We start from the raw sequence: 26,783 nt of genomic DNA, 5'->3' as shown, positions 1-26,783 counted from the left end.
TTGTTTAAAAACAACTCTGAAAGGATGAATACACATCAAGAATAGAAAATTGAAGATACGTGAAATGTGCTCACATCAATTCTCCAGGAGTTCCAAAAAAGATTCAAGAAATGATAGGTTTACTGAAAGAAGTTCATAATCCCTCAAAGGGTTACTCATAAGGGATCAGTACTTTTGTTCTAAGTTATCTTACAGTTAAATTGACCTTTTGGTGTATAGTTCTGTGTATTTTAACACATGTGGAGTCTTGTAACCACTACCAAAATCAGGATCCAGAACAGTTTCAACACCTCAAAAGACTCCCTTGGAATATTCCTTTTAAGCCACATCTCTAACTCAACTACCTCAGCTCCTGGCAACCACGGATATGTTCTTCATTACTTATTTTTTTCTTTCCCAGACTGTCAAACAATGGAATAATGCAGAATATAATCTTCTAAGACTGGCTTCTGGCACTCAGCATAATGCTGAGACTCATCCAAGTTACTGTATGTTAGTAATAGTTCCTTTCTTGCTATATAGTATTCCATTACATGAATGTATCACAGTTTATCCATTTAAACAACCCACCTGGGTTGTTTCCAGCTTCTGGCAATTATAAATGGAGCTGCTATAAACATACATTTTGTGTGAACGTATGTTTTGCTTCTCTAACAGTGAAATTTGCTTGACCATCTGGTAAGTAGATGTTAAATTTATAAGGAGTTGCCAAATCGTTTTCCAGGGTGGCTGGACCACTTTGCATTGCCATTAGCAAATTATGAGCGTTCCACTTGCTCTGCATCCTCTGGCACTGACTCTCTCTTGTCAGTGCAAGAGATGCACATCCCTGATGGCTAATGGGGGCTGAGTGTCATTTCATGTGCTATCTGCTATCTGTGTATCTTCTTGGGTGAACTGTCTTTTTACTCATTTTTTAATTGGGTTATTTTCTCACTGCTAAGTTTTCAGAGTTCCTTATACTACACATGCTGCTGCTGCAGCTGCTAAGTCGCTTCAGTCGTGTCTGACTCTGTGCGACCCCATTGACGGCAGCCCACCAGGCTCCCCCGTCCCTGGGATTCTCCAGGCAAGAACACTAGAGTGGGTTGCCATTTCCTTCTCCAGTGCATGAAAGTGAAAAGTGAAAAGGTAGTCGCTCAGTCGTGTCCAATTCTGTGTGACCCCATGGACTGCAGCCTACCAGGCTCCTCCATCCATGGGATTTTCCAGGCAAGAGTGCTGGAGTGGGGTGCCATTGCCTTCTCCATACTACACATGCTAGACATAAGTAAGTCCTTTGTCAGATATGTGATTTGTAAATTTATTTTCCCCATCTGTAGCTTACCTTCCAATTTCTTACGTCTCTTTCATACAGCAAAGATTTTCAATTTAATAAAGTATAATGTAGCGATTTTTTTTTCTTTCATGGATCATGCTTCTGCTGTCACTTCTAACAACCACTGCCTTGGGACTGCAACTCCTCTGCTCAGAGAGGAAGTTCTCCTCCCTCAGGCTTTCAGGTGCTTGTGCTGCCAGGAGACCGCTTTCCTGTTCCTTGAACCTGAACTAGAGGGCTTCTCCAGGAGCACTCCTGTCTGCAGGGATGCTCACTGCCAGGGTTCAAGTCCCAGGGTGGGGGATGGAGAGGAGGGGACTCAGATGGGAAAACAGTAAATTAGCTCCTGGTTCAGTGGTTTTTCGAATTCCGGTCTTTCCCCCTGCTCTGCCTGCTACAATTTTCTTTCGAGAATCCTTAAAGAGCATTCTATTTTATCCAGTCCATTCAAGGGGACAGACAGGGTGGAGTGTTTTTTGCTCCTTCTTAGCCAGAGCTAGAATCACAAATGTTTTTTTGAATACACAAGTTCTGACTTCTCTGGTAAATTCAACCTCACTGCATGAAACTCTAATTTTACATGCACACACTCACACAGATAAAAATAAACACATACGTAGTGAGATGAAAACATCAAAAGGACATCAGGATTCTCTTCACCATATCGCATGTAACTACCTCCAACTGAGAGAAGACAAAGGACCAAGGAAACAGTTAAACTCTACTCAGAATTTCTACAGTCTCAATAAACAGCAGATGTAGATGACAGAGAAATCATCTGCTTCTTATATAAAACTTAAATTTTTTTAAATCATAAAGTAATTCACACTAATTTTAAAGCTCCAGCAATACAGACATGAAGACTTTAGCTGATATTCTGGACTCTTTCCCTCCCAATCTTGTACCAGTAGAGATACTATTATTAACAGTTTGGTATATATCTTTCCTCACTATCGGTATATACTTTAATATATATAACATCATAGAGCATACACAGGTTTTTATGATTTTCTTATATTTAACAAAACATCTTCAAACATGGGATTTGATTATATAATTATTCATCAACTTGCCTGTCTCACCTAACAATATATCATGTACAGCCCTGGAGTCAGTAAACAATAGTTGAATCTTATTCCATTGTAAAGACCTAGCATAATTAGACATTAGACATGAAAGCTGATTTCAGCATTCACTCTCTAAACAACCCTGTAATTAACATCGCATACATTCTCTAACATTGATTCACCAACACAGGACTGCTGGGTCAAAAAAATATATACGTATTTTAAACATAAACAGATACTGACCAATTATCTTCCCTAATTCACATTCCCAGCAACAAGTATAAGTGTTCTTTTCCCCAAAAACCTCCCCATAACTGATTATTATCAATCTTTTTACAATCTTTCCAATCTGATGGCTAAAACACATAAAAAAATGCTTTTTATCATTTATTGTCTCATATTTTCTCTTTTGTGGGTTGCCTTTTCATAGTCTGTTCTTCTAATGGATTATGTATCTTTTTTCCACTTATACATTAAGAAGATTAAGCCTTTCTTTATATACAGATTTTTCATCACAAATAAATGTATATTATATAGATAAAAATGTATTACTTCTCATTATGCCTCAGGGCTTTAAGGACATCAGTTTCATTTTTTATGCAGAAAATTGAGGAGGATTACACATTTCAATATAAAGAGCATTTATTTATTATGAAGTTTATTCAGCAATTAATTCCTGTGTTTTTATGACATGCAAAGCATTATGCTAGGAACACAAGACATCAGTGTATATCCTTTAGGAGCTTAAGTCTAATGGGGAAGCTAAGTCAGAGACAAAGAGATACTTCAAGTGATAACTGAAGCAGTATATGATGCAACGGCAAAAATTGGTGGCCAAGAGTAGACAACAGGAGGCACCTTGTGTTCATGCTGTTTTTGCCTAAATCCAAATCAGAGTAAAAGCTAAAGATGATTACATAAACTCAAAGCCTGGTTTCAGAGCCAACGGTCTCCAAAGTGAGGAAGCGCACTCAAGGCCAAGCACTCAGTAACAGAAGAAAATGTTGAAGCTGCTATTATAATAATTTCTGTATTTTTTAGAAAGGGGGGAGGGAAAGCCACAAAAGTTTATAAATTTGTCTTCTTTAATCTTTATGAGTTTTTAGTCCTGGAAGACTCATGCAATCTGTATATCAAGCAGGTCACTCCTCATAGTCTGTTTACAAAATAACTTGCTAAGTTACTTCAGTCGTGTCTGACCCTGTGCGACCCCATAGATGGCAGCCCACCAGGCTCCCCCGTCCCTGGGATTCTCCAGGCAAGAACACTGGAGTGGGTTGCCATTTCCTTCTCCAATGCATGAAAGTGAAAAGTCCCCAAGTTCTTTTTTTTTTTTTATCAAAAAAGCTTAGAGGACACAGCTGTAAGTTATGTTCTTTGCTCTAGATATCACTCCCTCTCAAAATTCTGCGGTAAGAGCTACGGGTGAGAAAGGAAATGACCTGCTTTGGGAGGAGGTTAACTTCAGGGACAGTCACATAAAATGTTTACAGAAAACAACCATGGAGTCCCAGTGCAAAGGTTAAAGCAAAGTTTGTCGCGATCCCACATCCTTCTTAGAAATTACTTGCTGGTTAGCTTACAAAATGTTTTTTTAAGTTTTCTCTAGTTGTTTCCTTTTTACCATGTTGAAAGGAAAAATCTTCTTGAGAACAAGGTCCAAGTCTCAGATTTCAGGTTGGCTGTATGATGGTAGCTAATCATCTACCTGATTTAGGGCTTCAGTTTCTACATTTGTAAAATGAAAGGAGGAGATCAATGTAGCTATAAAGTTACTTCCAAATCCATGTTTACGGTTCTAAGAAGAGCTGTTACAGTAGTTATTATTGACATGTGTACTGGTAAAGGCATCACTGCATAAACAAACACCCTTCGTGGCAGTGGAAGCCTAACTGATAATATGGCTACCTACAATATTAAGGTAACAGAATAGACTGAGCAATAGACACCAGCAAACTCATATGAGTTTTCATTAATCATTCACTCAGGGAAATGTAAAGAACACCTACTATATACCAATCAGGGTATTAGGTACTTAGGGATAAAGGATGAATAAAACAAAATTCTTGCTACAATCCATTCATTCATTCACCAGGTGTTTCTTGAATGCCTACTCAATGTGTCAGTCACTGTTGGAGAAATACCTTGATATGGCCCTGAACACAACAAACACAGTCCAAAATAAGAAAAAGAAAAGGAGGGGCTGCTGCTACTGCTAAGTCGCTTCAGTCGTGTGACTCTGTGCAGCCCCATAGATGGCAGCCCACCAGGCTCTGCCGTCCCTGGGATTCTCCACGCAAGAACACTGGAGTGGGTTGCCATTTCCTTCTCCAATGCATGAAAGTGAAAAGTGAAAGTGAACTCGATCAGTCGTGCCCGACTCTTGGCGACCCCATGGACTGCAGCCTACCAGGCTCCTCCGTCCATGGGATTTTCCGGGCAAGAGTATCGGAGTGGGTTGCCATTGCCTTCTCCGAAAGGAGGGGCAGGGATACCAAAAAAAAAAAGACTTGTAGCTAGCTGAATACTCTCCTCCACAAGGAACAGAAAAAGCAGAACAAGATATTACAAAATTCTATAAGACAGCTATGAATACATGTGTGGTGATTATTATAACAAAGTCCCCAAGTTCTTTGATACTTCTCCATCAAAAGGAAAGAATCTATGTCCCTCCCTCTCAAATCTGAGCTCTCTGACTACTTCAATAATAAAATACCACAGAAGTGACACTCGGTCAGTGATACTCGGCAGGCTCAGGCCTCAGAAACCGGCAGCTTCCTCTTTCTGTCTCTTGAAATGTTCACTCTTGGAGCCCAGCCGCCATGCTGTCCAGAGGCCCAGGGCATGTGCAGGTGTCCCTGCTCAAAATCATCATGACATGTGACTGAGGGTACCACCAAATGATACCAGCCTGAGTCATCCCAGGGGACAAGTCTTTCCAGCAGAGGCGCCGGACATGATGGAACAGAAACAAACCATCCCTGCTTTGTCCTGGCCAAAATCCTGACTGCTATGATTAGGGATGATTTGTTACACAGTAGTAGATGATTCGGAGAAAGCACTGGCAACCCACTCCAGTACTCTTGCCTGGAAACTCCCAAGGATGGAGGAGCCTGGTAGGCTGCAGTCCATGGGATCGCTAAGAGTCAGACATGACTGAGTGACTTCACTTTCACGCACTGGAGAAGGAAATGGCAACCCACTCCAGTTTTCTTGTCTGGAGAATCCCAGGGACGGGGGAGTCTGGTGGGCTGCCATCTATGGGGTCGCACAGAGTCGGACACGACCGAAGTGACTTAGCAGCAGCAGTAGATGACTGGAACACAGTTAACATATAACAGGTATTTCTCACATGGAGATATCTTGAATCCAATTATTTTTTCTAAATAGTATATAAGTACCATTAAAGTTAATTAACTAAAGAGAAAACCAAGATCTAGAAAACCGTATTTAAACTCTCATGAGGCTCAAAATCCTGACGATTATCAAATAAAACAAAGACAGAAAGAGAGATTGGACAGATAACCTTTAAAATTTCTCATGGCATTAACAAGTACTCTGTATTAACAGAGTTAAGTATCCAAGTTTATTCACTGGGAAATTATTTACAGAGTATGTTAATGACATTAAATGCTGAGAAGAAACACAAAGGAAGGAAGGGGGTTAGGGAATGTTGCAGATAGTGGTTATGATGGGGAGGGCCTGCCAACATCGCCATGACATTTGTGTCCAGACCTTACAAAAGTGGAGGGAGTAAGCCATGTGAATACATGAGAAAAGAGTTTTCCAGATAGAGCAAATAGTAAGTACAAAGGCCTTGGGGCCAGTGTGGCTTTGGTTGATTGAGCAAGAAAGCAGTATTAATAAAAAATGAGGTCGGAGAGGAAACTGGGGGCCAGAGAGTAAAGGCAAATCTGGTAAAAACCTTTCATCTGGAATCAGAGGAACCAAATTCAACCAGAGCAGGAATGTTCTTGTTTGTTTTGTTCACCAATTAATCTCCAGCACCTGTAACAATGCTTAACCCCTGGTAGAAGGAATGAGGTCTTGGCTCTGTCACTTACCAGCTATTTGACTTTTAACAAATGACTCCTCTTTTTTTTTTTTTTTGGCCTCACCACAAAGCTTACAGGATCCTCAGTTCCCCAACCAGGGAGTGAACCTGAGCCATGGGAGTGAAAGCACTGAGTCCTAACCACTGGACCTCCAGGGAAATTCCATGACTCTCAACTTTTTGAGCCTCAATTCTAATCTTTAAAACTGTAGCAACAATCCCTCCCCACCTCACAGAGTCACAGTGAGGGTTAAGAATACAGAAGTATTTTGCAAGCTGCAGAGCATCGTATATAGGTAAGATCTTTACGTTATTATTGAAAAAGTTAATAGCAATTATTATTAACAACAACAATGATTTCTACCTTGTCCCATTTAATCCCAACCTCTGAATCATGCTCTCCCTCCATGTGGCAGGGAATTCAAGCAGGGCAATCTTTCCTGAAGCACCAGGTAATGAAGTTTAAGCACTTAAAGGCTTCTGTAAATGAGTGGTAGTAATTAAGATATGATAATTATTCCTACTATCTTTTCCTTGAAACTCTAAGGGGGAAGAAAACAAACAAAGGAGACAGTTTCCACGTGAAGGTTCTACACTGTTTTGTAATATCTGGTCTGCTTGCAAACCTTTTTTATTCTATCAAAATGCAAGAACATTTGACAACTTCCCTCCTGTTTTGTTCCTCACTTAATCTTACATCAGCTTGCTGAAAGAATGGAGGGAAAAGGGAAAAATGAGGAACATTCTCAAGATGGCAAAGACGTTTCTTAGAGAGGCCAGCTAAGCCAATCAATCTCAAACTGCTTGAATCCCACTTAGGGACAGAAAAAATCTACTACCCAACTCACTCCAGCTGGAGACAGCTTCAGTTTTCTCATCTGTAAATGGGGATTCTATTACCTTCTTAAGGATGCTTCAATTCTGTAACTAAATAATGCACACAAAAGCATTTGGCATATATATGCTAAGAACTCACTAGACCCTGGCCGAACCTGAGTATTTTTCATATATTCAACAAATACTAAGTAAACAGCTATAATATGCCAGTCAGGACCATAAACAAAAAGGACAAAAATCTAGTTCTCCTGGAGCTAACATGTACCTCCTGTCACTAGCCATTGGCCCCTTCTGTTTTCTGAAACTACATCTGGCTTCCAGCACGACCTCCGCCACACACACAGAGTCCTTTGGGATTTTGCAGATAGCCATCACGCATCTCCCTCTCCACCCCGCTTTCTCTGGCCTAAACAAACAGCCTCAGATCTTTCAAGGAATAAGCAAGGATATGGCAACAGGGAGCTAGTAAGGGGCTGGGTGGGGCGAAGACAGGTTCCCAGGCGCCTCGGCCGGAAAAGAAATGAACAGAACCTCACAGACTTCAGGCCAAGGTCACGAAGGGCTGGTCCAACTCAGGTGTGTCAGCTGACACCTCTCCCAGGAACGGCTTCCCTCCCCTCCCAGGCCCCACAGCAGTCCCAGCCCTAAGGCGAATTCGGGAGAGCCGGTATGGCACTCACCCTATGTCTTCGCCTTTTCTTCCCGGTCGCCTCGGAGAGAATTCCCTGCATCATTCTCGGCGTTTCCAGGTTTCCCCCTCCCTGGATCCTGCCCCTCCGCTCCCTGAGGCCCCTCTGGGAGCTACCTCACACCCAAACTCTCCGTCTCTTCATCGCCTCGGCCACCCACCGGGCCCCTGAGACGTTTGCGCCCATCCGCACTCACCTGCGAGCCCAGTCCCGGCCCCTCCATCTCCCCAGTGGCAGCGGCGACTCGACAAAGTGGCGGCGGCGGCCCGCTGGCCAGCCCGCCTCGAGCCGTCTCTACTCCCACTTCCTCCTGTGACTCCGCCTCCACCGCGTCCCTGGCTCGAGCGCTGCGCCGTCAATCGGCCTCGAAAGAGCCAATCCATGGCCTCCTTTCGGCTGGGGGCGGGACTCTCACGCCGCCAGGGAGGCTAGTGGAGAACTGCGAGTCGGAGGCCCCGCCCACGCCTCGCCCACGCCGGGTGCTAAGAGCCGCTGGCCAAGGCTGCGCACTGCTTGCCCAGGTAGGCGTCCACCTGTCCCCATGCCTCATTCTGCCGCTAGTGTACGTCCAGGATCTGGCGGTTATTCCAACGTCAGCCACCATCTGCAGAGTGCAAATCGGGACTTGGCTGTTTAATAGCTAGATGGCCTTGTGAAACCGTCTCTTAACTTTACCTCAATTTTCACATCTGTGAAATGGAGAAAACGAGGGTACTTATTTCACAGAATTGTCAGAAGGGTTGAACGAGATTAAGCATGTAAAGCCCCCTAGCCAATGTTTGACATAAGAAGGAACCAATAAATGGTAACTATTAAAACATTTGCCACTCTGTTCCTGTCATCTTGGGCAAGTCTCTTTCACCTCTGGGGCTCTGCATCCTCAGCAAAAGAAAAAAACATGTGAGTTCCATCGCTCAGGTGGATTGGGAAGAGCCGCCATCTGCGCTCCCCACGCCCTTTTGTGAACTGCACTGAAGTAGCTGACACCTAACCTCTATCCATCCTGAAGGACAGACATGAAGCTAGGTGAAGACTTAGCTTCTGCCCTTGGGAGTCCACTGGGGAAATGGGTTCTCCTGCCTCAGCCTCCAGAAAACACTAGGGCTTCTTCTAGCCCAGCACTTAATACGGTCTTTGCAATTGTTCCTTAATGTATCTGTTGCCAAACCAAACCTTTGGAAAGTTAAACTGGAAAAAGATTGAAAGAATGATGTCTCCTCTATTCTACTATAATAGTTCTAAACCATAAAATAAATGTCTAGAAAGGAAACAAAGTGCTGGGTTTTCCTGTGATAAATACTATAATACAGTATAATTGTAAAGTTTGACTGTTATTATTATTATTATAGTGCTGCTACCTATTGGGAACATCCAGTCCTGAGTTCAGAGAAGGCAATGGCACTCCACTCCAGTACTGTTGCCTGGAAGATCCCATGGACGGAGGAGCCTGGTGGGCTGCTGTCTATGGGGTCGCACAGAGTCGAACACGACTGAAGCGACTGAGCAGCAGCAGCAGCAGTCCTGAGTTGCCCCAAAAGCCCAAGGTCTTCGAGGCTGGGGCCTTATTGTATCCACCTGTGAACTCCTGGTGCCTGGCACAGCATTGGTACATGGAAAATGCTTGGTACAATTTTACTGAGTGGATGGGTGAATGGATAGGTGTGTCATCAACTTCTATGATATAAGGTAGGACAAATTAAGTGGCAAATAGAAGTGCAAGCAACGTCCCTTGAAAGCCAGTGGAGCAAGCAATCAATTTGAACACCCCAGGATGAGACACTGGGCAAGGTTTCACAGAGGAGAGAGCCTTTGGGCATGGTCATTTTGCTTAACAAGAGCTCTGTTTATTGATCGCTTACTATGTTTCCAGAAGGAGAAACTGTGTTTCAGACTGATTCCATAAACCCCAAATCACTCAGCTGGTAAGTGGTGGAGAAAGGAGTCTACCCTGTGTCTCTTACCACAAAGTGCTTCAGCAGAAGTGGTTTGGTTGTTTCACTTTCAAGTCCCCTCCCCCCCCCTTTTTTTTAATGCCTCTATTGAGCTTCTTCAGATTGGGATGGGTATATCCGTAGCTGGTGGCTGAAGGAAAGCAAACCCAGTGAGGCCTTGAAATGCCACCCTTACTTCTCATCTTTGAAAATGCCTCTGGCTTAGCGTGTTGACATAGCACTGGAGAATAGCCCAGTGGTAGGGGGCATGTTCCTAGAGCAGACCATCTGGGCCTGAATCCCAGTGCCAGCACTGAGTTGTCATATAATCTTGGGCAAGTTGCTCAATCTCTTTGTGCTTCAGTTTCCTAATCTGTAAAATATAAAAATGGGGAAATGATAGTACTTACTTCACAGGGCTGTTGGGAGAATTACATGAGCCGTTGTACGTAAAGTACTTAGAGGAGTGCATGGAACCTAATAGGCACTGTATATGGGTTAGCTGCCATTGTCATTGTCATCGTCCTCCTCAGCAGTGGGTGGTGGAAAGAGTACCAAATGGACCAGCTGGAGGTGGTCATGTAAAGGGCTGAAGACACACACTCAGCAGACCTGGCTTCTAGTCCAAACTTTGTCATTATTTACCATGTACATTAGTTGGCTTGGAGCTGCCATGACAAAGTGCCACAGGCTGGCTGGTTTAAACAGCAGAAATTTATTTTTCTCACAATTCTAGAGGCCAGAATCCAAGATTATGGTGTCAGTAGGGTTGTTTCTTCGAAGGCCTCTCTGCTTGGATTCAGATGGCTATCTTATTCCTGTGTCTTCACATTCCCTCTCTGTGTGTTATCTGCACCTTATCTCCTCTTCTTATAAGGACACTAGTCATAATGGATTAGGGCCCTAAAATGACCTCATTTGAACTTCTCTCTTTAAAGACTCTACTTCCAAATTCAGTCACATTCTAAGGTCCTAGGAGTTAAGACTCCAATATATGAATGGGGAGGAGGGGCAAAATGCAGCCCATAACACTGTGTTCAGTTCAGTTCAGTTCTTTTCAGTTCAGTTGCTCAGTCATGTCCGACTCTTTGTGACTCCTTGGACTGCAGCATACCAGGCCTCCCTGTCCATCACCAACTCCCAGAGCTTGCTCAAACTCATGTCCATCGAGTCGGTGATGCCATCCAATCATCCCATCCTCTGTCATCCCCTTCTCTTTCTGCATTCAGTCTTTCCCAGCATCAGGGTCTTTTCCAATGAGTCAGTTCTTCGCATCAGATGGCCAAAGTATTAGAGTTTCAGCTTCAGCATCAGTCCTTCCAGTGAATACTCAGGACTGATCTCCTTTATGATGGACTGGTTTGATCTCCTTGCAGTCCAAGGAACTCTCAAGAGTTTTCTCCAACACCACAGTTCAAAAGCATCAATTCTTCAGTGCTCAGCTTTCTTTATAGTCCAACTCTCACATCCACACATGACTACTGGAAAAACCATAGCTTTGACTAGATGGACCTTTGTTGGCAAAGTAATGTCTCTGATTTTTCACTATGCTGTCTAGGTTGGTCATACCTTTTCTTCCAAGGAACAAGCATCTTTTAATTTCATGGCTGCAGTCACCATCTGCAGTGATTTTGGAGCCCCCCCAAAATAAAGTCTGTCACTGTTTCCATTGTTTCCCCATCTATTTGCCATGATTGATGGGACCGGATGATGCTGAGTTTTCCAAATTTGCTGGCATATTGAGTGCAGTACTTTCACAGCATCATCTTTTAGGATTTGAAATAGCTCAACTGGAATTCCATCACCTCTACTAGCTTTGTTCGTAGTGATGCTTGCTAAGGCCCACTTGACTTCGCATTCCAGGATGCCTGGCTCTAGGTGAGTGATCACACCACCCTGGTTATCTGGGTCTTGAAGATCTATTTTGTATTGTTCCTCTGTATTCTTGCCACCTCTTCTTAATATTTTCTGCTTCTGTTAGGTCTACACCATTTCTGTCCTTTATTGTGCCCATCCTTGAATGAAATATTCCCTTGATATCACTAATTTTCTTGAAGAGATCTCTAGTCTTTCCCATTCTATTATTTTCCTCTATTTCTTTGCATTGATCCCTGAGGAAGGCTTTCTTATCTCTCCTTGCTGTTCTTTGGAACTCTGCATTCAAATGGGTATATCTTTTCTTTTCTCCTTTCCCTTTAACTTCTCTTCTTTTTTCAGCTATTTGTAAGGCCTCCTCAGACAACCATTTTGCCTTTTTGTATTTATTTTTCTTGGGGATGGTCTTGATCACTGCCTCCTGTACAATGTTAGAACCTCTGTCCATAGTTCATCAGGCACTCTTGTCTATCAGATCTAATCCTTTGAATCTGTTTGTCACTTCCACTGTATAATCATAAGGGATTTGATTTAGGTCACACCTGAATGGTCTAGTGGTTTTCCCTACTTTCTTCAATTTAAGTCTGCATTTGGCAATAAGAGGTTCATGATCTGAGCCACAGTCAGCTCCCGGTCTTGTTTTTGCTGACTATATAGAGCCTCTCCATCTTTGGCTGCAAAGAATATGTTGTGAAAGTAGCTCAGTTGTGTCCAACTCTTTGTGACCACATGGACTCCACAGTCCATGGAATTCTCCAGGCCAGAATAATGGAGTGGGTAATCCTTTCCCTTCATTATTTCTGGAGTTATTTCTTCACTGATCTCCGGTAGCATATTGGGCACCTACTGACCTGGGTAGTTCCTCTTTCAGTATCCTATCATTTTGCCTTTTCATACTGTTCATGGGGTTCTCAAGGCAACAGTACTGAAGTGGTTTGTGATTCCCTTCTGCAGTGGACCATATTGTGTCAGACCTCTCCACCATGCCCGCCCATCTTCAGTGGCCCCTCATGCGAAGAGTTGACTCATTGGAAAAGACTCTGATGCTGGGAGGGATTTGGGGCAGGAGGAGAAGGGGATGACAGAGGATGAGATGGCTGGATGGCATCACTGACTCGATGGACATGAGTCTGGGTGAACTCCGGGAGTTGGTGATGGACAGGGAGGCCTGGCATGCTGCAGTTCATGGGGTCACAAAGAGCTGGACACGACTGAGCAAACTGAACTGAACTGAATTGAATCCTTTCCCATCTCCAGGGAATCTAATCAAAGAATATAATCAATCTGATTTTAGTATTGACCATCTGGTGATGTCCATGTGTAGAGTTGTCTCTTGTGTTGTTGGAAGAGGGTGTTTGCTATGACCAGTACATTCTCTTGGCAAAACTCTGTTAGCCTTTACCCTGCTTCATTTTGTACTCCAAGGCCAAATTTGCCTGTTACTCCAGGTATCTCTTGACATCCTACTTTTGCATTTGAGTCCCCTATGATGAAAAGGACATCTTTTTTAGGTGTTAGTTCTAGAAGGTCTTGTAGGTCTTCAGAGAACCATTAAACCTCAGCTTCTTCAGCATTACTGGTTGAGGCATAGATTTGGATTACTGTGATATTGAATGGTTTGCCTTGGAAACGAACAGAGATCATTCTGTTGTTTTTGAGATTGCATCCAAGTACTGCATTTCAGACTCTTTTGTTGACTATGATGGATATTCCATTTCTTCTAAGGGATACTTACCCACAGCAGTAGATATAATGGTCTTCTGAGTTAAATTCACCCATTCCAGTCCATTTTAGTTTGGTGATTCCTAAAATATTGATGTTCACCCTTGCCATCTCCTGTTTGACCACTTCCAATTTACCTTGATTCATGGACCTAACATTCCAGATTCCTATGCAGTATTGTTCTTTACAGCATTGGACCTTGCTTCCATCACCAGTCACATCCACAGCTGGGCATTGTTTTCGCTTTGGCTCCATCTCTTCATTCTTTCTGGTATTATTTCTCCACTCTTCTCCGGTAGCATATTGGGCACCCACTGATCTGTGGAGTTCACCTTTCAGTGAACTTTCATATCTTTTTGCCTTTTCATACTGTTCATGGGGTTCTCAAGGCAAGAATACTGAAGTGGTTTTCCAGTGCCTTCTCCAGTGGACCACATTTTGTCAGAACTATCCACCATGACCCGTCCGTCTTGGGTGACCCTACACAGCATGGCTCATGGGTTCATTGAATTAGACAAGGCAATTTCTCCTGCAAGAAGTCCAAAATTACAACTCACTGCTGAACAACCATCGACAGGAAAATGTTGGATCCCACCAAAAAAAGATACCCCACATCCAAGGACAAAGGAGATGCCCCAGCAAGATGGTAGAAGGGGCAAAATCAGATTTAGAATCAAACCCCGTACCCACCAGAGATGCTCAGAGGACTCAAACAAAATCTTGTGTGCACCAGGAGACCCCACAGAGACTGAACCAGACCTGCCTTTGAGGGTTTGAGTGTCTCCTGTGGAGGTACAGGTCAGCAGTTGCCTGCTGCAGGGGCAGGGGCTCTGGGTGCAGCAGAGCTGGGTGTGGCATAAACCCTCTAGGAGGAGGTTGCCATTAACCCCACCATAGAGCCGCCAGAACACAGGACTGGGGAAACAGACTTGGAAGGCACAAAGAAAACCTTGTGCGCACCAGGACCCAGGAGAAAGGTGCAGTGAGCCCACAAGAGACTGACCCAGGCATGCCTGTGAGTGTCCAGGAGGCTCTGGCAGAGGCGTGGGTCAGCGCTGGCCTGCCTCAGGCTCAGGAGAACTCAGGCATGGGACCTTTTGAAGGAGGTCGCCATTACCTTCATTACCTCCACCATAGTTTGGTCTCCAGTCAAACAACAGGAAAGGAACACAGCCCTGCCCATCATCAACAGAAAATTGGATTAAAGATTTACTGAGCATGGCCCCACCCATCAGAACAAGACCCAGTTTCCCTCACAGTCAGTATCTCCCATCAGGAAGCTTCCAGAAGCCTCTTATCCTTATCAGTCAGAGGGCAGAGAGAATAACACTGTGTGACCCAAGGCAAATCCCTCTCCCTCTCTGTGACAGTTTCCTCATCTGTAAAATGGGTCTGAGAGCAACAATGGGAACACTAACCTTAATTTTGACAGTCCCCCCGCCAGTTTTGATCAGGTGATGTCTCCAGCTGAGACTAAGCTCTACCTCTCTAATCCCCATAACATGTTTTTAAAATCGCTTTCATTTTTAAAATATACTCATTTAAGTGTATGGTAGAATTTCCTTATGGGACCTTCTGGGCCAGATACTTTCTCTCTTTTTTTGGCTGTGTTGGTTTTTTGTTGCAGCATACCAGATCTTCATTGTGGTAGGCAACAGCTTCTCTCTAGTTGCAGCCTATCGGCTTAGTTGCCCCAGAGCATGTGGAATTTTAGTTCCCTGACCAGGGATCAAACCAGTGTCCCCTGCATTGGAAGGTGGATTCTTAACCATTGGAGCACCAGGGAGGTCCCTTTAATCTCTTTTAGATGACACTCCTTCTCTCATTCTGCAAATATATATTGGGTGCCTACTACAGACCAGCAAATTTAGAAAACTCAGCAGTGGCCACAGGACTGGAAAAGGTCAGTTTTCATTCCAATCCCAAAGAAGGGCAATGCCAAAGAATGTTCAAACTACAGTACAATTGCACCCATTTCACATACTAGCAAGGTAATGCTCAAAATCCTTCAAGCTAGGCTTTAGCAGTACATGAACTGAGAACTTCTAGATGTATAAGCTAGATTTAGAAAAGGCAGAGGAATCAGAGATCAAATTGCCACCATTCGTTGGATCATAGAAAAAGCAAGGGAATTCCAGAAAAACATCTACTTCTGCTTTATTGACTACACTAAACCCTTTGACCCTGTGGATGACAAAAAACTGTGGAAAATTCGTAAAGAAATGAGAATACTAGACCACTTTACTTACCTCCTAAGAAACCTGTTGCAGGTCAAGGAGCAACAGTTAGAACCAGACATGCAACAACAAACTGGTTCAACATTGGGAAAGGAGTACATCAAAGCTGTATATTGTCACCCTTCTTATTTAACTCCTATGCAGAGTGCGTCATGGGAAATGCCAGGGCTGGATGAAGCACAAGCAGGAATCAAGATTGACAGGAGAATTATCAACAACCTCAGATATGCAGATAACACCACCCTTATGGCAGAAAGTGAAGAGGAACTAAAAAGCCGCATGATGAAAGTAAAAGAGGAAAGTGAAAAAGCTGACTCAAAACTCAACATTCAAAAAACTAAGATCATGGCATCTGGTCCCATCACTTCATGGCAAATAGGGAAACAATGGAAACAGTGACAGACTTTATTTTCTTGGGCTCCAAAATCACTACAGATAGTAATTACAGTCATGAAATTAAAAGACACTTGCTCCTTGGAAGAAAACCTATGACAAACCTAGACAGCATGTTAAAAGCAGAGACATCACTTTGCTGACAAAGGTCCATCTAGTCAAAGCTATGATCTTTCCAGTAGTATTGTATGGATGTGAGAGTTGGACTATAAAGAAAGCTGAGTGCCGAAGAATTGATGCTTTTGAACTGTGGTGTTGGAGAAGACTCTTGAGAGTCCCTTGGACTGCAAGGAGATCCAACAAGTCCATCCTAAAGAAGGTCAGTCCTGGGTGTTCATTGGAAGGACTGATGCTGAAGCTGAAACTCCAATACTTTGGCCATCTGATGCAAAGAACTGACTCAGTGGAAAAGACCCTGATGCTGGGAAAGATTGAAGGAAGGAGGAGAAGGAGTGACAGAGGATGAGATGGTTGAATGGCATCACCAACTCAGTGGACATGAGTTTGAGCAAACTCAGGGAGATAGTGAAGGACAGGGAAGCCTGGCGTGCAGCAGTCCATGGGATTGCAGAGTCGGACACGACTAAGTGACTGAACAACAACAACTACAAACTAGGCACCATTTAGCACTGGGGATTCAGTATGGAGCAAGACCAAAATGCTATCCCCTGGCTTCCTGGGGCTTTACTGTCTAGCAGCAAGAGACAGACTTTAATCAAATGGATTCACAAACACTGCCCTCTTAGAGTCAGCCTTGCAGTCCTTGGGTAGACTCTCTACTTGGCCATGGGCTTCTGGCACACATCGTCTTTATGTCCCTTACCATGCTTTGCACCAGGTCTGGCATGTGCTAAAGCCTAAAAAAGAAGTGCTGTCCAAACAAATGAACTGATGAATGAATACAGCTCAAGTGATGGTTTTCAAAAGGAAATCAAAAGTTGTTCAACTTCATAAATCACTCTAAGAAGTGCTGACTGCACAATGCTTAACAATTCTTGGCTTTGAAAAAAATTTCCACATTATGGTTTGCTAATCGTCACTGTTACACTATGGGCAGCAACTGACTTCGTTCTGACTCAACTTTTGAATCTGGCCTCCTTGTTTCTTCCATAGCCCTGTGAAGGACAGGGGCAATTTTTTTGAAACGGGCTCATTGTAGTCGTTTCAGTGTTGGCACCAAAGTGACCCTTTGCAATGTCAATAACAACAGGAAAAAGAAAAACCCACAAGTTTGTTAGCACAGAGATTCCCACAGACACCAGCTAGGAATCCCCAGTGCTCTCTGGTACCAGGCCAGCAGGGCTGAGGTGAGGAGGAGTATTTGCTAGGAACACTTCAGGCAACAAATGTTTATTGAGTTCCTAATATGTGCCAGACACAGGCTAAAATACATGAGTATGCTGCTGCTGCTGCTAAGTCGCTTCAGTCGTGTCTGACTCTGTGCGACCCCATGGACGGCAGCCCACCAGGCTCCCCCATTCCTGGGATTCTCGAGGCAAGAACACTGGAGTAGGTTGCCATTTCCTTCTCTAGTGCATGAAAGTGAAAGTGAAGTCACTCAGTCGTGTCCGACGCTTTGCGACCCCATGGACTGCAGCCTACCAGGCTCCTCCGTCCATAGGATTTTACAGGCAAGAGTACTGGAGTGGGGTGCCATTGCCTTCTCTGATACATGAGTATCAGTTCAGTTCAGTTCAGTCGATCAGTCGTGTCCGACCCTTTGCGACCCCATGAATTGCAGCACACCAGGCCTCCCTGTCCATCACCATCTCCCGGAGTTCACCCAGACTCACGTCCATCAAGTCAGTGATGCCATCCAGCCATCTCATCCTCTGTTGCCCCCTTCTCTTCCTGCCCCCAATCCCTCCCAGCATCAGAGTCTTTTCCAATGAGTCAACTCTTCGCATGAGGTGGCCAAAGTACTGGAGTTTCAGCTTTAGCATCATTCCTTCCAAAGAAATCCCAGGGCTGATCTCCTTCAGAATGGACTGGTTGGATCTCCTTGCAGTCCAAGGGACTCTCAAGAGTCTTCTCCAACACCACAGTTCAAAAGCATCAATTCTTCAGCGCTCAGCTTTCTTCACAGTCCAACTCTCACATCCATACATGACCACAGGAAAAACCATAGCCTTGACTAGATGGACCTTTTTTGGCAAAGTAATGTCTCTGCTTTTCAATATGCTATCTAGGTTGGTCATAACTTTCCTTTCAAGGAGTAAGTGTCTTTTAATTTCATGGCTGCAGTCACCATCTGCAGTGATTTTGGAGCCCAGAAAAATGAAGTCTGACACTGTTTCCACTGTTTCCCCGTCTATTTCCCATGAAGTGATGGGACCAGATGTCATGATCTTCATTTTCAGAATGTTGAGCTTTAAGCCAACTTTTTCACTCTCCACTTTCACTTTTATCAAGAGGCTTTTTAGTTCCTCTTCACTTTCTGCCATAAGGGTGGTGTTCTGCAAGAATACACAGAAGAACTGTACAAAAAAGATCTTCATGACCCATATAATCACGATGGTGTGAACACTGACCTAGAGCCAGACATCCTGGAATGTGAAGTCAAGTGGGCCTTAAAAAGCATCACTACAAACAAAGCTAGTGGAGGTGGTGGAATTCCAGTTGAGCTATTTCAAATCCTGAAAGATGATGCTGTGAAAGTGCTGCACTCAATATGCCAGCAAATTTGGAAAACTCAGCAGTGGCCACAGGGCTGGAAAAGGTCAGTTTTCATTCCAATCCCAAAGAAAGGCAATGCCAAAGAATGCTCAAACTACTGCACAATTGCACTCATCTCACATGCTAGTAAAGGAATGCTCAAAATTCTCCAAGCCAGGCTTCAGCAATACGTGAACCGTGAACTTCCTGATGTTCAAGCTGGTTTTAGAAAAGGCAGAGGAACCAGAGATCAAATTGCCAACATCCGCTGGATCATGGAAAAAGCAAGAGAGTTCCAGAAAAGCATCTATTTCTGCTTTATTGACTATGCAAATGCCTTTGACTGTGTGGATCACAATAAACTGTGGAAAATTCTGAAAGAGATGGGAATATCAGACCACCTGACCTGCCTCTTGAGAAATCTGTATGCAGGTCAGGAAGCAACAGTTAGAACTGGACATGGAACAACAGACTGGTTCCAAATAGGAAAAGGAGTATGTCAAGGCTGTATATTGTCACCCTGCTTATTTAACTTATATGCAGAGTATATTATGAGAAATGCTGGGCTGGAAGAAGCACAAGCTGGAATCAACATTGCTGGGAGAAATATCAATACATGAGTATAGTGGTGAACAATACAAACGCTGTTCCTCTGGAGTTCAAGTATTTTGGAGAGGGCAAATACTGATAGAGACAAATAAATTGATTTATAAAAAAAAAGAAGAAGAAGAAGTAAAATGATAAGTGCTAACAAGGAAAAGTACCAAGAATATAAGCTAGGGACCTGCTTTAGCCTGGGTGGGGGTGGGGTGGGGGTGGGGGATGGGGATAGGGTAGAGTAGAGGGTTGTTTTCATAATTCATAAACCAGCTCAAAGGACTTTTCTAATTTCCTCTGTTAGTAAATGGGGAGGCTCGGGGAGGGAAGTGACTTACACAAGATCACCCTGCAAGTTACTGATGAAGATAGGATTAGGGCAGGTCTCCTGACCCATCACAGGTATCTCACCAGCCCTCGGCAGTCTCAGCTTTCTAAATACCACAAATCTCACAGATTTTCAGCACTAGGGGTTGAGGGACAGGACAAGGATTGCTTAGACGTCTTGCTAGATTACGTGTCTTCTCTCTGTGAAGAACCTTCGCAGTTAAAAATGGAAAGTGAGTCTTTCACTTCCTTTTATATACTATTTATCAAGATCTGGTGATGAGCTACTCTAAAAACCTCAGCTAATATGATCTGGGTTAGGAGGGCATGGCACACATCTTATATTTTACTTGCCAGATTAACCAGATTCATATGGGAGTGTGTGTTGGGGAGGGGTAGAGAGAGGAAGAGAAAGAAGGTGAAGCAGGAAGTATATTTTGCCGGTTGCTGTTTTGACTCTTAGTCACCTGATTGCAGTCCCACATTTAAATACCTGCTATTAAGGAAAATGTTCTGGTTGTATCCAGATCATGACAGCAACATTCAGGATTAGGTAATCCATCTACCTTGACTCTAGTGTAGCAAGAACCCCTTCTCTACCTTCTATATCCATCTATCAGAGCTCTGTATTTGTTGGTTTACATATCCACCTCCCCTAGTCTCTGTGCTCCTGGAATACACTGAAACATCACTTCCTGAGGAAAGCCAATTGACCCCAGGAGCATCAGGCTAGAGCTTGTGGAAGAGACCTTACCACTCTCATCTGCAAAATGGAGCTAGTAATAAAACCTACTCCTCCACAGAGTAGTTGTAGAGATTAAATGAACGAATGTACGTAATGTGCATATAATAAGTGCTGTATAAATGTTGGATGTTACTAAGTACAGAAGAAACTGAGAAAACCTGAAATCTTAGGGAAAACTCAGCCTAAACAATGATCATGACCCAACTCTGGAATATTCCTGACTTTATAGCAAATAGGATCAAGGTTCCCCCAGCCAGTATTTACTCCTTGTTTCAAAAAGAACATGGGTTGTGACATTTGCTGGAACTGTCCTCCTCTTTCCTTCACCTCCCTGTTCTGCACACTAAACTATTTATGTTAGTGAGAAAAGCTACCTTTCCCTCAGCTGTGCCTTCCCTAGAGGACAAGACACTAGTCAAATCTGCTGTTAGCTGCTGCCTGTGGGCTCTGATTATAGTGACAGAGTGGTGTCCATGGTAACTGGCTAAGCTGGCTTGCTCCAGTGCAAGTTGTTCAAGAATATAGAAGGAGGGACCGTAAGAGGCTGAATTGGTTGTCATCTCAGTCTCTAAATGAAAAAATTCCACACTGTGCTTTGATTGGGTGGTGAATCCAGACAAAATCTGGATTTCCTAAACAGTAGGGACTGAGTTCATTCCCAAGGCCACTGATTTTCTGATGAATCTGACCAGTAGAGATGATAGTTGGCTAGGGCAGTAGTGGGTGAGATGGTAGAAGAGGCAGAACACCAAATAAAATGATAGACAGAAACCCTGCCACTCCCTTGAATCTTCTGTGGCTCCTACTGCCTGCTGCAAAGTCTTTTGTGGGACTAGAGTTAAGCACTGAGATACTCTCAAAAACTAAGGTAACCATGGTCACTATTTTCTCTCTCGTGTTTGTGCCTCTGGACATTGGTCCTCTTCTTTCTGTAGAGCAGGGCCCTCTGCTTTCTCATGGTTCCTGCTTCCCCACTACTTCTGCTTGCATGTGACACTGACCCCAGCCCCCCACTACCTGCTTATCATTGTCTCTGTGCCTCTTCATTCAGAATTTTGAAAAAAAGAATCCATTTGGTTGTTCTTGTTCAAGGGCTTAGATGGCTCTGGGTTGCTTATCTACCCTGACCAGTTGGCGGTGATGGAGTAGCTTGTTTTTGCCATGAGCACTAAGGGATTTAGCAAGGACTGTGTGTGGGGACAATTCACAGAGAAGGGGACATACACCTCCTGAAATTCCACGAATTAGAGATGCCTTTGTCCCCACAAGTAAACACATTCAGCAGGATGTATTGGTTTCCTAGGGCTGCCACAACAAAACACTAAACTGGGTGACTTAATTCTAGTTGTTGCTGTTCAGTTGCTTGGTCATTGACTCTCTGCGACACCAGGGATTGCAGCACGCCAGACTTCCCTGCCCTTCACCATCTCCAGGAGTTTGCTTAAATTTATGTCCATTGAGTCGGTGATGCCATCCAACCATCTCATCTTCTGTCTAATTTCATTCTAAAGGCAAGTCTTAAATCAGGACTGGTCCTAATTTAGGACTTTGAGGAAGTCCTAAATCAAGGTGTACGCAGGGCCATGCTCTCCCTGAGCATTCTAGGAGGATTCTTCCTTGCCTCCTCCTAGCTTTTGGTGGTTGCTGGCAATTCTTATTCCTTGGTTTGTGAACACATCAATCTCAGCCTCTTCATGGTATCCTCTCCCTGTGTCTCTCTGAGTGTCCAAACATTCCTCTTCTTATAAAGACACTGAATTAGGTTTTACCCTGATTCTGTATGAGGTCATCTTAACTTGATTGTATCTACAAAGACCGCATTTCCAAATAAGGTCACATTCATAGGTGCCAGGAGTTCAGACTTCAACATACCTTATAGGGGGACACATTCAACCCACAACAGAGGGAAAATAAAGAGAATTCATCTAATCCACGTGCCTCTGTCTGAGAAAACAGCAGTTTGGGTTTGCGAACAGGCAGACATGAGCTGGAGGAAATGCTGAGATCTGGGGAACTTCTTGGAGAGAGAGGCCAGGTAGGTGGAATGATAAGGGACTTTGGACAACCTGGAGGCAGTGAAGGGAACTGGGTTCCTGGATGGTGAGGAAACAAATGCATCAGGAAATGGGAGAAGATAAGATTTACTTGTTTTAAAAAGTAGTCCAGAACCGAGGGTCACAGAAATCTGGAGCCAACTCCCCATAACACCCGGGACAACATCTCTTAAATAACAGGCACTCAGGGGATTTCAGTGAGCGAGGAGGTGGGGGGATGGGAGGAGCAAGATGGGAATGAGTCCTGCAAAGTCTCCCAGCACCCCCACCCCCCGACCCCGAGGCTGAAGGGACTGTCCTTGCCCACACCCCACAGCTTTACAGCTCGGCGCTTCCCTCACTGAATTGTAACTGCCCATGCCTCCAGTCTGTGACTCTCTGAGCAAAGGGGCCGTGTCCTTTCTGTTCACTACTACAACCCCGGAGCCAGCACAGAACATATAACACGCGGGCGCGTAATTCCGCTTGATGCTTCCATGCAGGTGAGGGAGGAAAGACTTGTCAGGAGCCCCAGCCTAAGGCCTGGGCCGACAAGTTTGAGGAGGAACCGAGGAGAAAAGGCGATACTTCGGAGGTTAACCCGGGGCATCACGGTTCCTAATTTCAGCTAGTCACAGGACTCGTGTCCACGTTCCACAGGTGCCCTGCCTCCCTCAGGACGGGTTTAGGAGCACAGCATCCAGGTCGCCTTTGCTGTGAACAGTGGTGAAGCCCGTGGCACGGGCCCTGACAGCTATCTCAGGCCAAGGAAGCTGCACATAACCAACCAGGAACTGCCCACAGGACTGGGATACCCCCAGGGTGGGGCACATTCAGAGAGAATCAAGACCTGTGACTGAATCCAGGGCACTAGAGGCCAGGCCTCCAGCTGTGATCAGCCCCACAGAGGGTCTGAGGCAAGAGCCCCATCTCTCCCTGTTTCAGCTTCCTCCTCCACCAGCCCTGATGCTGGGCGGCCTTGAAGGGGACATGTGGGACAGTGTGAGGAGCTGAGTGAAGAGTCAAGAGGTACAGCTTTCAAGTCTTTACTCGGCCAATTACTAGCTGAATTGCCTCTGATGAGACATGGAAGCTCTGTAGGTTTTAGTCTGCCTGCGTATGCTAAAGTCACTTGAGTCATGCCTGACTCTGTGCCACTGCATGGACTGTAGCCCGTCAGGCTCCTCTGTCCATGGGATTCTCCAGACAAGAATACTGGAGTGGGTTGCCATGCCCTCCTGCAGGGGATCTTCCTGACCCAGGGATCGAACCCGTGTCTCTCACGTCTCCTTCTTTGGCAGGCGGGCTCTTGACCAGAAGCACCACCTGTGCTGGCAGGCAGGGATTTTACCAGCTATACCTCCACGGGGCTTCTCAGAGCCATACTGAGAAAGGAATCTTTTTTTTTTCCAGGACTTTGCAGCTACTAAAATAAATTACCCAGACGCAAAAACAGGAAACCCACCTGGTTTGTTTATGGGATTAAATACTGCACTTATTTAGGATAGAGTTCAGTGGTGCTGGATAGTAATGAAAGTGTGTGATGTGATACATTAGCTCATGTGGGACTCCTCCAGGCTTTCTGTAAATAAAGACAACAGTGATTTGAGGTTATTCTAGGCCAGAGAAGATTTGGCTTAACTAAAAGGCTGCTGAAATCCTGCTCAGTCCAGTCTGATCTGGTCCCAAGGCAACTTGAAACTGGTTTCCCTGGGGTAACTCAGGTAGGGCCTAAGAAACCAGATCAACACATGCTAAACACAGCTTTTTTCTTACCCAGCCAAGGGAAAAGCAGCCCGTTTCCTAATTCCACTCAATAAATACCAGTTATAGATTAACTTAATTCAGCACGTGCCTAAGGGAGGCTGAAGATGAGGCCCATGCTGGGCTTTGACAAGGCAGCGGTGTGTCCCAGGAAGAGTGTGGTCACTAAGAAAGGGCAGAGGACAAGGAGCAAGGGTTTTACTGCACAAGGACTCAGTGCCTCAGGCTCCTCTGAAAGGAGATGGGATTAAATACCATCAGCCCAGTGAAGCACCCAGAACCCATCCAGGATGTCCAGCCTGGGGGAAATCTTCACTGAGGCTCTTTTGACAGTGATTTTCCTGATACTCCATGTCTTCTGCACCTTCCTGTAGCAGATGTTTTCTCCTGAGTGTGACATGAGTAGAATATTAAAAAAAAAAAAAAAAAAGTGGTGTGTGACTCACAATTCATTATTTGCATTGCAATTATCTATGACAGTCATCTTCTGAATTCTCAGATATTAACATTCCAAATCTCTTCCAAGTCACATTTCATAGCCTCCCCAACATACATCCATTCATGAATAGGATTTCATTATTAAGAATTTCATTTCTCATAATGGATGTTTTTTTCTAATTTAGGCTCCATGGGCTATGTGCTGAGATAACATGATTTATTGCCTCCAGTTTGCTGACCTTGGACATTCAGCCTGCCTGTGTGCTAATTTCATGGCAGGCCGAATTTTTGCTTCTTTACCAGGCTCTTCCTGAAGGAGGAAAATCCCTAACACCTTCAAAACAATAAAAAAACACCCTTAAAATACAGAGGCAAACCTTTTCCTTAGAATGAAAGGCTCACACTTGTTCACAAAGCTATCATCCAAACCATGGGTTATTGAAGATAAACTGCAGAAAACATCAGACAAATAATTGTTCTGGTAGAAAATGGAGCAGACTGGTTAATTTTTAATTAGTACCCATGTAGAGTAAATATCCTTATACAGTAAACATCTAAGCATGATCTTTATAGACATGAGATTCTGCTTTAAACGTATCTACTCATAGTGGAGGTCTCTTCTATTGACAATGAGATTTTTATGGAAATATATATTATTTGCTGCACAATATATGTGCACTTTATTTTCCAGAGCTCAGGAAAATTGCAGAGTGGGAAAATTATACTGCTTTGAGTATACAAAGTTCATAGCAGCATTATTTACAAAAGGCAAAATATGGAGGAACCTAAGTGCTCATGAGTGGATTAGTAGATAAAGAAAATGTAGGGTACACACACACACAATGGAATATTACTCAGCTGTAAAAAAAAAAAAAAAAGAATGAAATTTTACCATTGCAACATCATAGATAGACCTGGAGGGTGTTATGCTTAGTGAAATAAGTCAAAGACAAATATGGTACGATATCACTTATATGTGGAATCTGAAAACTAAAACTAGTGAATATAACAAAAAAGAAACAGACTTACAGATATAGAGAATAAACCAGCGGTCACCAGACGGGAGAGAGTAGGGGAGGAGCAGGAGAGGGGTAGGGAATTAAGAGGTACAAACGCCTATGTTTGTAAGTTGCAAGGGTATATTACCCATCACAGGTAATATAGCCAATGTTTTATTATGATTATAAACAGAGTATAACCTTTAAAAATGGTAACTCACTGTTGCATACCTGAAACATAGTATTGCATATCAACTGCTGCTGCTGCTGCTGCTAAGTCACTTCAGTCATGTCCGACTCTGTGCGACCCCATGGACTGCAGCCCACCAGGCTTCTCCGTCCATGGGATTCTCCAGGCAAGAACACTGGAGTGGGTTGCCATTTCCTTCTCCAATGCATGAAAGTGGAAAGTGAAAGTGAAGTCACTCAGTCTTGTCCGACTCTTAGCGACCCCATGGACTGCAGCCTACCAGGCTCCTCCAACCCCGGGATTTTCCGGGGAACAGTACTGGAGTGGGGTGCCATTGCCTTCTCCCATATCAACTATACCTCAATAAAAATATATAACTGAGTATATCCATTTTCTGTGGCTGCTGTAACAATATGCCACAAAATTGGTGGCTTTAAAAAACAGAAATACATTCTCTCACAGTTCTGGAGGCCAGAAATCTGAAGTCAGCACCACTGGGCCCGAATCAAGGTGTTGTCAGGGCTGCACATCCTCTAAAGGCCCTAAGGAAGAATCCATTCTTTGTCACTTCCAACTTCTCATCAGCAATCCCTGGCTTGTGGAAACATCTAAAACTCTCTTTGCCTTATCTACGCCTTCTCTTCTGTGAAATCTCTTTCTGACCCCCTCTTATGAATATACACATGATTGCATTTAGGGCACACTTGGATAATCCAGAATACTCTCCCTACCTCAAGATCCTTAATCATATCCACAAAGGAACCCCAGCACACACTTTTTTTTTTTTTGCTAGATAAGGTAACACAGATTCCAGGGATTAGGACATGGATATCTTTTGGAAGACCATTTTTAGTCTACCACATTGAGCATTTACTCCGTACCATTTCCTACTTGTATCTATATACCTGAACCT

The 26,783-nt window shown here is 44.0% G+C and overlaps 1 protein-coding gene across 2 annotated transcripts in view; it reads right to left on the bottom strand.

Moving 5' to 3' along the window:
• The window catches only part of ZDHHC13 (zinc finger DHHC-type containing 13), a 51,100-nt gene extending 42,827 nt beyond the window's left edge, over positions 1-8,273 (bottom strand). Inside the window, exon 1 of one of the 2 annotated variants that reach the window (XM_027531654.1) lies at positions 8,162-8,273. In XM_027531654.1, coding sequence (XP_027387455.1) covers positions 8,162-8,188 — 27 coding nt within the window. In that variant the 5' untranslated portion in view covers positions 8,189-8,273. The remainder of the gene's footprint in view (positions 1-8,161) is intronic. The other variant, XM_027531655.1, reaches the window with a different exon arrangement.
• Positions 8,274-26,783: the final 18,510 nt, after the last annotated feature.

Source organism: Bos indicus x Bos taurus, chromosome 29 (assembly GCF_003369695.1).
Source record: "Bos indicus x Bos taurus breed Angus x Brahman F1 hybrid chromosome 29, Bos_hybrid_MaternalHap_v2.0, whole genome shotgun sequence".
In the NCBI taxonomy this organism is placed as follows: domain Eukaryota; kingdom Metazoa; phylum Chordata; class Mammalia; order Artiodactyla; family Bovidae; genus Bos; species Bos indicus x Bos taurus.
Note: the sequence above shows the minus strand (reverse complement) of the source record. Positions and strands in the feature narration are given on the sequence as shown.